The 10,628-nt window shown below is 56.9% G+C and overlaps 1 protein-coding gene across 1 annotated transcript in view; it reads right to left on the minus strand.

Moving 5' to 3' along the window:
• The window catches only part of ZBED1 (zinc finger BED-type containing 1), a 44,351-nt gene that overhangs the window by 16,752 nt on the left and 16,971 nt on the right, over nt 1–10,628 (minus strand). Inside the window, exons 2-3 of the mRNA XM_023526349.1 lie at nt 8,370–8,477; nt 5,893–5,961 (exon numbers count right to left, since the gene is read on the minus strand). Of these exons, the coding sequence (XP_023382117.1) occupies nt 5,893–5,961; nt 8,370–8,477 (177 nt within the window). The remainder of the gene's footprint in view (nt 1–5,892; nt 5,962–8,369; nt 8,478–10,628) is intronic.

A 10,628-nucleotide genomic window follows, 5' to 3' on the forward strand; every position in this document is an offset into this window, starting at 1 on the left:
ACATGCCAAGAGCGTAGCATGTGAGCCACAGTCCTCATCCCGTAGCCACAGCAGACGTCACTGATCCGTCGCAGGACCCCGTGTCATCTCGGGGTGCCGGGCGGCCAGAACCAACCATCCGGCCTTAGGGGAACGAATCCAGGTGTTACCCATTGAATTCAGGCTTCGGGTGTAGACAGAACACCTCCCACCTTCCAGCGGCTGCTGCGAGATGCATTCCTGCGAAGGTCCACTGAGGAATGGGTGCTGACGTACCCCAAACGCCTCGCGGTGTCTTCCGGGAGAAATGCGCTTTTTCTCCTGTAAACGAATAAAGAGGTGCCTGCATCGGGGTACGCTTTACCTGGAACCTTGGCCAATAGCTAAAGTGAAGCCCGGCATTTTGTATCTAGCTCGGTAAGTAGAGTCCGCCTACGACTTTGCTTCGAAAACTGCCCATTTGGGGAAAAGGCTTTATTTATGTCATAATGTAAGTTGGGCGACTCTGGTCACTTGGAATGGCATCGATCAGAGGCTGGCAAACTTTTGGCAGAAAAGGCCAAGCAGTAAATATTTTCAGCTTCCTGGGCCTTATCGTCTCTGTCGAATCTCAATTCCTGTCCCCAGGCAAACACAGTCATAGACGCTGAATGAGTGGATAGGGCCAGGTTTCCATAAAACTTTATTTGCAACGACAACCGGAGGGCCAGATTTAGTGCGGGGTCCGACTGTGCAGAGCCCTGGGCTAGCTCATCCTTGGAGGTTTGGGGACCGTGCACAGGTACGACATCAAAAGCAGGAGCCTTCTGGTGGAGGGTTCCGAGTTTCGCTGTCTCGGCATGTGCTGATCTGTGTATGATCTCGAATTCTATCTGCATCCATTTGGGACAATTTCTCTCTCTCTCTCTCTCTCTCTCTCTCTCTCTCTGTCTCTCTCTTTTTATTGGAATGAAACATCGTTTTGTAACTGGTCATCAACTATATGAGCTCAGGGTCCAGAAACAATTCCTTATTGCCCACGTGCAAATCACACTTGCATTGGAGGACGTTTCCTCTTTCGTGTGCCAAGGCACCCTCACGGTCCTTCGTTTTCGAAACTGTGAGGGGACAGACGGATAACTCTTTCACGGATTCTTCCTCTTCGTTTTAAGCAACCGTTCTTGATGTCGCGTGTGGCTTTTCTGTGCTTCCCACTCGCTGTGTTATTTCTGTGCGGTGCCGCTACATTCATATTTCTACTTCCTGATCCTGACTTCATTCGCCGGATGCTCGGCCACATAGTTTTTTTGCATTTCTTATTAGTTCCAGACCTTAACAGCGATATAAATTCTCGGAATGGCTTTGCCGCATTGCGTAGATCGAGACACGGAATAGAAACGCCAGATGCCATTTCTGTGGCTCATAAAGTATTTTGTTACTGGTTACGAATTCTCTCTTCGTCTACACACTTTAAAAGGGCAACTTTCAAAATTTAATGGAGTTCGGACATTGGGGAGTTCCATGTCTAATCACTAAAATTAAATATTAAAGGGGTCTCCTGCACCCTGCTATCAGGCGAGGCACCAAGGTTACAGATAAAAGGATAGGAAATGGATGGCACCCCAAGTGCAAAAGTTTACACAGAAAATGGGGCGGGGGGTGAGCGGGTGGGTCCAGGACTGTGAAGCTTCAGCCACATGCACGAAGGGACCGGCGTGAGGACAGGGGTGATTCATTGAGGATAAGCGTCTGGAGAAACGGCTGCCTGCTCTGCACCCCGCCGTCCACTGGACAGGAAGGGACCTCCAGAGACACCCCCAGCTCCTGAGTCTTGTTGCCGTAGGAACAGGGGCAGAGCACAGATGCCCGGCTCACTCCCGAGGAAGCCGCTGGGCCTGGCAGCAGGGCAGAGCTGGCTCCATGGCGGCCGGGCTTTCTCCTAAGCCCTGCGGGCAACACAGGAGAGAGAGTCCTATGGGGTTATTTTTGCTCCCATTCGAAGGGGCCACCGGGATGGGCCAAGGGACCCAGTGGCAGGAAGCGTGTGGTAAAATACTCCTCTCTCTCCAGAACCTTTTCTGTCATTGCCAAGCGAAACCGTCCACATAAAATTCCGCCTTTCCCCGGCCGTGGCTCCCACCGCTCGTCCCGTCCCTATGAACCGGAATCCCCGAGGGACCTCGCAGGACGTGGAATCCTATAGTATTTGTCCCTTTGGGACCGGGCTCTCACGCTGAGCATCATGTTTTCCAGGTTCATCCACGTTGTAGCGAATGTCAGCTTTTCCTTCGTTTTTCGTGGCTGAGTAATATTCCACGGTACGGTAAGCCACAATTCATTTGCCCGTTCATTCAGGGATGAGATATTCGGGGTTTGGGGGGGCACCCATCAACTCAGAACAGCCTCTCTCAGTAGCGCTTAGGATCCACGCATATGCATCCAGCATGCCATCCAAGACCTCACCCCTGACATCATTGCTGCCCCCCCAAAATGTTAAGAACACGTGGAAATTCCTAGTCATAAAAAAATGGGGCACCATCACGCTGTGAGGGCTCTTTCCTTTGATCAAAGGGTGTCTGCCTGCTCAGAGCAAGCAGCCTTCTCCTGGGACCCCCACCCCGTCTCCTGGGACCCCCACCCCGTGTCCTGGCCGGTCACACGGGAGCCCAGCCTTCCCGCTGGGGGACTGGATCCCAAGTTTGGCAGAAAGAAACAGCAGGTGAAGAAGCCATCGTAGGCGCCTCCCAGCGCGGGCGCCCTGTGTGGACGCGTCTGGGGTTCTAGACCGTGAGGAAGAGAGAACAGCCCCGGATTTGCCTGTGGCCGCCGCTTTCGACTCCACAGCTTTAGGACAGTAGCCTTCGAAAGCAAACCGCGGGAGACAGAAGCACTGGCAGGATAGAGAGAGAGAGAGATGCAGAGCTGCAGCCGCGCAGAGCTGACGGGCGCGTGGGCCGGGGGCGGCTGTGCTCGGCGCCCCTGTCTGGGGGGCGGGAGCCAGTCCCGGGGGGCCGGGCTCAGCTGGCCCAGCCCGAGTTCCTGTCCGCAGACAGACGCCGGAGCGCGGCCAGGATGTGGACGCCTCGCTGCACTGACCAACGCCTTTCTCGTCTTTGAATGGCACTCATTATTTCTTATCTGTGAACCGGTGCATGCACCGTGCTCCACTGAGACTCTGACATCCTCTTCTTGCCGATTAACTTGTAACACGAGCCACGTGGGGGACCTGGAAACCATCGCCAAATGGGCAGTGAGCAGGGCAGACGACAGCACATCGGTCACTGAGCTCAGGCGCCGCGTGACCCTCCTGCGAAGCCTCCAGCAGGCACAGGACATGGGGAGGGGGGAACCTCCGCTCACAGCTCTGCGAGTCAGGCTGGAGCACCTCCAACCTCCACGCTGTGACCCTGACGCTGACTCAACCCTTAGCTCATACCCTAACCCTACACTAACTCCAACCCTGACCCAAACGCTACTGCTGTCCCTAAAGCCAACCCAGACCCTAAAGCCAACCGTGACCCTAAACACAACACCGACCCTGAGCCCTAACCCTGTCCTCCGAGATCTAATCCTGACTCCAACGCTGACTGTGACCCCTACTCCTAAAGCCTAAACCCTAACCCTAAACCTACCCCAACCCTACCCTAATCCTGACCCTAGCCGTAAAACAACCCTAACCTGGAACCTCCGAGCTCTCACCTGACCCTAAACCCTAACTCTAAACCCTTAAAGCTAACCCTACCCCTAAACCCTAATCCTAAAACACAACCCCAAAGCTTAACCCTGACCCTAACCCCTAATCCTGACCCTGACTCTCCTTTGGGGTACTGTGAAAGCTGGACTTGGCAAACCGTGACGACACCGGATGCGTAAACTCACCCTCCTTCGTGCGAAGCTGGGCACCGAGCATCCCGCTCTGTGTGTGGGGACGTGCTTCTCCATGAGCATTTAAAACCCCGCGGAGCGGGGGTTGTGTCCTCGCTAAAAATAAATACTCAGTGCTAAAAGTCCTCGGGCCGCCAAGCCACGAAAGGCCAGGAGGAGACTTACGGCCTCTGAGCGCCAGGAGGAGAGTTCACAGCAGCCGTGTGCGTTCGTACGAATCGCACACCCGACAAGCATGGTTGGCGGAGACGTTATTCCCTGGGGGAACCTGTCCTGCAGTTAAACGCACACCGTTCACTCCCCCGAGACAGGATCGCTCGCCGGCTTTCAGACTGGGACATCTTCCCGTGGCCGCGGGCGCGTCCGCCAAAACGTGCAAAACGCAGTGTGTCTCGGTTGAGGACTTTTAAGGCAGGACGACGTTTAAGAGTCCTTCAGACACTCGCGCTGCTGTTAGGACTATTTAGATCGTTGTCTGTTTCCACGTAAGAGCATGACAACGGTCACTGCTTTATCGAGCCGACAGCTCAAAGGAGCTGTTCCTGGGTGCAGAGGGACCGTCGCAGCCCAGCCCTAGACGTGATCGCCATCGACTGTGACTTCACGGGCAGGAAGCACGGAATGAACAGCGTCAAGCATTCGACCAAGAACTAAGAGAAAAGGCCCGAGAGAGAAGCCACGGAGCTCAGCTCGCCCGTGCGGGGACCGGCAGAGGCCCATGAGCCGAGAGCGCGTGGGGCTCCCTGTGGCCGCGGGCCGGGCCGGGGAACCAGGGGCGGTGCGGACGACAGTTTGAGGGCCGCGGGTGTGGGTGGAAATACACGTGCTCGCTCCGGACAGGCCCTTGCGGGAAGAGGTGTGCAGACGCAGGGGGGGTCGGGTGCCGGAGACATCGGGGCACAGCTGCCCAGCCAGTGGCCCTGGAGCTGCGGCTGTGTCCGCCCTGCTGTGTGCAGAGGCCCCCCCGGCACAGGACGGGGTCCCCGCAGTTGGCTGGACCTCGGATCTGTAGGCTCCTGAGTCTGCACGAGGACTCGGCCCAGGGGAAGGGGAGTCTCAGGACCTCCCCGGACTGTCCCCACCTGGCCAGGCCTCACATCCTCTGTCTCTGAGTGGGTGACAGACACCCCCAGGAGTAGATGTGACGGGACCCCACTGAGCAGCCTACAAAAGTCAGAAGCAAACATTGTGTTGCTTTCACGTTTGGGTAATGCCCACAAGGTGACCTTAAATCTGTGGGCGTGTGTGTGACCACATGTGCGTGTGTGTGCGTGCGCACGCACACGCAATCAAGGCTCACAGCCTCGCTAGACCAAGCACCCTGACCCCAGTGGAGAGACCACTCTCGTGCTGGCTCAGACCCCGTCCCCTGCCCACCCACGCCGTACATGGTGACCGCCACAATGGGTCGGCGGCTCTGTGGCACTGCGTCTACACGTCTGGCTGTTTACACACACGCGGCCAGCCCCCCGCCTGGTAGCTTCGTGGCCCTGCTCGGCTTTGACACAGGGAACGCACCGTGTCCTGGAGGGGACACGTGGTCCTGCGGGAGCGCACAGCCACGCCTCACGCATCGGGGACCCAGGCTGGCCCCGTCCCCAGCACGGGGACAAGCTGTCCAAGGTCTCTCGCTTTAATCCACCGCTGCCCGCACCGAACCTCACGGCACACGACGGAAGCCACCGCGTCACTGCCACGGAGCCTTTCGGAAAGTTCTCTGGTGAACGACGCTTCGCTGACAGCTCTGTGAGGACGTGCGAACCATGCGATGGTTTTAAACAGCCCCACGGACCCCAGACCGAGCTCTGCCCGGGAGCGTGTGACACAAGCGACTTCCGGCGAATCACTGCTCACGCGGTCATTTAAAACGATCGTTCCCACTTTTATAAAACGTCGTGGACGAAAGGAAAAACGCAAGAAGCAGAGACGCCTCCCCGGCCAAGGCCGCTTCCGCCCGCCCGCCCGTCCCTCCCGCTACACGGGGCTCTGCGGCGGAGCCCCGCGCGCCGACCACACCAAGGCCGGCGGTTCGCCCCCGAGGACCGGTACCTTTGTCGTTCAAGGTCTCCTCCTTGACCGTCCTCAGGGCTTCCTGGGCCTTCAGTTTGTTATTTCCAGCTAGAAGGGAACAAAACACACAAAGATACAATTAGGGCTAAGCGCGTCCAGAAACCGTCAAACGCCAAGAACTGTTTCTTGAGACCCGCAACACGGCCCGGAAATACGCTGTTCATTCTCCCTCCGCCTGGCGTTGAACTTGGCGGTCGGAGCGATTTGGGCTGGTTCGGCCCATCCGCCGAACACGCTTTTTCTTTAACCGGAATTGGCAGAAAGGACACGTTTCTCTGACATTTTACTTTCTGGTGATTATAGGGACATGAGCAGCTGCTGTCACCCTGCCACCTGGGTCTGGCCCCGGCTGGCTGGCGAGGCTTTCTCGCAAAGTCTCAAAGAAACACAGAAGCAATTCGTCCTTTCTTTGAACGCCCTCTTGCAAGCTGTTTATCTACAGTTCATCGCACGCACGCATTCTAACTGCGAAGCAAGGGCCCGGCTGCTACGTCCGCGAGCATCTCTCTCTCTATTATATACGCTGTGTCCTCGACGAGTGCCCCCAATTAATTTATGGAATGCCCTTTGCAGAAGGAAAAAAAAAAGCGTTTACAACGAAGACTTTAAGAAAACATATAAGAGAATAGAATGAGCCTAGTGACATCAGAAACGTGACTCCAGTTGCAGACATCTGAAGTCAGCAGGGCACGGGACCTCGTCTGCAGTGCGCGGAAAGGGATCTATAAACCGTCACCGCTTCGAACGAGTTCAAAGTTTCCGACATCAAGAAGACACAACTGCAGAGCGACCTTCTCTCCCTTAAAGAAACAGAGCTTTGCGCACTTGCTGGATGTCTGCTTGCAGACTCCCCCTGCAGCGGGGGACCGGGGGCAGGATGGCGTGTACGAGACACCCCAAACACTACCGTCCATCTCTCCATGTTTTAGGCATCGAAGCCAAAAAGAAAAACAGTGAATAACTAAATAAAAATGCACAATTCAGTCGAGGCCACGTGCGCGCACGAGCTTACTTCCGAAATCCCGTGTGATTTTTTACACATGAAGGAGCCATCTGCGGCCGGGGTGCATGTCCAGCCCTGAGGACTGCGGGATAGAAGTTCCATGTCCCCCAAAAAGCTATGACTGGCCACAAGGAGCCGGGGGCCTGGCCACCACGGTGGTCAGCTCCCCTGGACGGGCAGCTCCCTCTTTGTTCTATGTGCCCGGCGTCCTAGTGACCGGGGCCGCTGAGGTCAGGAGGCACCGTGTGGCTTCGGAAGGGCCAGGGCTCCTATGCAGGTGTGCCCCCTGCGGACTGTCCCCAGCCTCCAGGTGTTAAGAATCTGCAAGCAGCAACGTGACCTCTACCTATTAAAAAATAAACATTGAACCCAAGCAAGCTGCACGCCGGGGGCCACCTGTGGCCGCTGCCTGACGTGACGAGCCGTGTTGCGTGGGTGCAGAGCCACGGCCGTTTCCACGTAACGGCCACGGCTCCCTTTCTGCCCTAAGGACAGAGTCTTATTATCATATTCGTCATCTGGCCCTGGTCGAAATCTCACATGACCGTTCGCTAAGAATTTTGAAGAAAAAAGAGTTCTCCACCAAAATAACGTCTGGAAATGGTCCGAACCGAGATATTGCAAACAGATCGGAAACTGAGCGACCAACGTGTTCATGGCAATATCAAAATGCTTGATTCGGGCACATTCTTGTCTCAAGCCTTTAGTACGTCATGGATGTTCTTTTAATACTCGCAGATTTGGGATTAAAAAATTTGAAATCGAATGGACCTGGCTCTTACTTTGGACTTAGGAGAAGCCGCTGCTCTGAAAATGTGCTCAGGTTCCACTACGGGCCACCTCGGTCTCCTGCCATTCACAGGTTGCAGCCCGGGACCTCCGGAAGTGACCGTACGTGCAGACGCGGTCTTTACGGAGGGGATTTAGGTAAAAATGAGGTCACCTGGGTGGCCCTGATCCCATAGGACTATGTCCTTATAAAAAGATGAAGACAGACACACAGAGAGGGACCACGTGAGCACACGGGGAGGGGACGGCGTCCACACGTCCAGGAGAGAGGCTCCGGGAGGGACCGGCCCTGCCCACACCTGCGTCTCGGACGTCAGCCTCCAGGACGTGGGATAATAAGTGGCTGCTGTTTAAGTCACGCAGGCTGCAGCCTCGGTTCTATGAGCCGTGACAAACTAACTCAGATTTAGGGCTGTTTTTCCCAGTGAATCGCACACGCGCACACGCACGGACACACATACACACATACACACACACGCACAAGCACAATGTCAATGCAGAGCCCGCATCCGGGGCCCCAGCGGTACGTATGGCCTGCGCTTTTAGGTCCTCAGCGTCACCGCTCTGGCCTCCCTCAGCGGGCTGGTCCCTCGCATCCACCCGCGAGGGGACGGCTGTGCCTCGCGGGCCAGCCACACACACGACAAAGCGTAGAAAGCATCACCTAGGATCACGGTCATGCCGAGTCTGGCCAGGCGCTTGGCGGTGGCATAGCCGATCCCGTCCGTGCCGCCCGTCACGATGGCGACCCGATCCGGTTGTGGCGGGAACACTGTGCAAAGGAGAGAAAAAAAAAACACAAGCAGAGTGAGGTTCTGGGGCGAGGCCGGCGGGGGAGGACGCGGCCCCCCGCGCGGGCCAGCTGAGCGGCGCTGCTGTGCACGCCCGTCTCGGATGCCCACGGGCTCGGGGGCGCCCCAGTCACCCCAGCTGCTCACACCCTGGGAAAGACGCCCCCCCTCCCTCGGGCTCCACCCCCGCAGATGCCTTTGGCAGAATATGCTAGAAGGTGCTGCCAAAATGACCTGTGCCAAGGTCTGAGTGAGGTGTGGTGCTGACGGCCGCAGGCGAGGCGCCTGGGTGAACCCCCTCCGGCGGCCATGCCCGCGCATGTCGCTGTTTGTGTCCGGAAGTGGACGTCGACTGATCGGCCAAGTTTGGGGTGGAGGGGCGGGCACCGGAGTGGGGACCACTGCCAACCAAGACACAGTTGGCGCCTCGCTGTTCCCACAGGGCGCACCCCACGGCACGGAGCGTGACACCGGGAAGCAGCAGGGCCAGGCGGGAGGGGGGGCCGTGGGGCCGTGGACCAGTGTTCACGTGGTTTCTGCAGGAAGGGATGGGCAGGCGCGGACAGCAGGGCGGGGACGCAGGGTTGGGGGCGTCCCAGGACCTAGCTGGGTGCACTGGCCTCTGTCTAGTGGCTGTCTAGCCCCGGAAGCATCGGCACATGACACGAACCCCAAAGCTGGGCTTTTTAGTAAATAGCCTTGGGACAGCTGAATAGCCATTTGGAAAGAGTATAAAATTAGATTCATGCCTCGTGGTACCTATCAAAAAAAACGCCGAAGAGGTAAAATTTAAACAGCGGAAATATTAGAAGAAAGCACAAGTCAACATATTTTTAACCTCAGAGCAGGAAACACCCTCCTGACTCTAAGCCAAAGTGGAGGACAATAAATGGACAAATTTCACTACTGAAAACGTGTGTTACGCGCTAAAGAAAACACCATATACGCAAAGTCGAAAGTGCGTGACAAACGGGCAGAAAATCTGCAACCGCTCTCACGTTCCCAGGGCTGTGCGCCTAATCTTAGAGAGTGTTTAAAAATCAAGGAAAATATCAAACACCCTACAGAGAAAATGGGCAAAAGTAACCGTTTACGTGAAAACGTGTCCAAATGGCCCTTGAAAACGTATGCTTGGCTTCGCAGCTAACAAGACACGTGTTCATTAACACCGGGAAGACGCCCCCTCACGTATGGCATGGGCAGAAGTTCCAATGCTTCGATGTCCCCTTTGTCTGGCACGGCGATGGGGACCAGGCACCCCCATACTCTCTGGGTGGGAGTACAAGACGGCTAAACCACCCCGGGGGGACACGGGGAGATTTCGAGAGCCATTTCGTACGCATTTGTCCTTTGAGCCGGCCAAGTCGGTTCCCGACATCTGCCACGAGGAAGCCAAGGTCAAGTGCTCCTAGTGCAGGTGACAAACCCTCCCTCTGGCGGGGACGGCTTAGAGCCCCTGGTTACAAACCCCGCCACCGGTGCGGGCGACACAGGCTTCCGCCCGCGCTCAGCCATCCCGGTCACGAAGGAGAGGGATGGCCCCACGGGAAGCCCCCGCGCTTGCCCACCAGACAGAGCTGGCAGGGTCCCCTCCCCTCGGGGACCCCAGGGGGCCGTACACGCTCAGCCACAGTCTGAAAATATTCGGCGGAAAATGGAAAATTCCAGACGTAAACAGCTCCTAAGGGCTAAATCGTGGGCGGGTCCGAGCAGAATGAGGAAATCTCGCCCCACCCCGCTGTGGCCAGTGGGGGGGACGTGACTCCTCCCTCTGTCCCCTGTAGATGCTCCCCGCCGTTTGTCACTTAGTGGCCGGCTTGGGGATTCAAGGAGCCATCACAGAGAAAGGGCACGTTCTCACGGCTCCGTTTCTGCCGTCCTACTGTGTTGTGAGTTAATTCCTCACTGGGCGCGATGTCCATGTGCACCGTGGTGACAGGTGCATTTGTACGGGGATAAACCGCACTGCACCACGTTCCGTGCTGTCCCCTGCGGTCTTCAGACATGGCCCCCGAGCACGAGTGGCCGCAAGTGTCCCAGAGACACAGCTGCACGGAATCTCTGGCAGCTCTGAGACAGGGCGACGCACGACGCACGACGCACGACGCACGACGCACGACGCACGACGCACG

Source organism: Pteropus vampyrus, unplaced genomic scaffold (assembly GCF_000151845.1).
Source record: "Pteropus vampyrus isolate Shadow unplaced genomic scaffold, Pvam_2.0 Scaffold822, whole genome shotgun sequence".
NCBI lineage: Eukaryota > Metazoa > Chordata > Mammalia > Chiroptera > Pteropodidae > Pteropus > Pteropus vampyrus.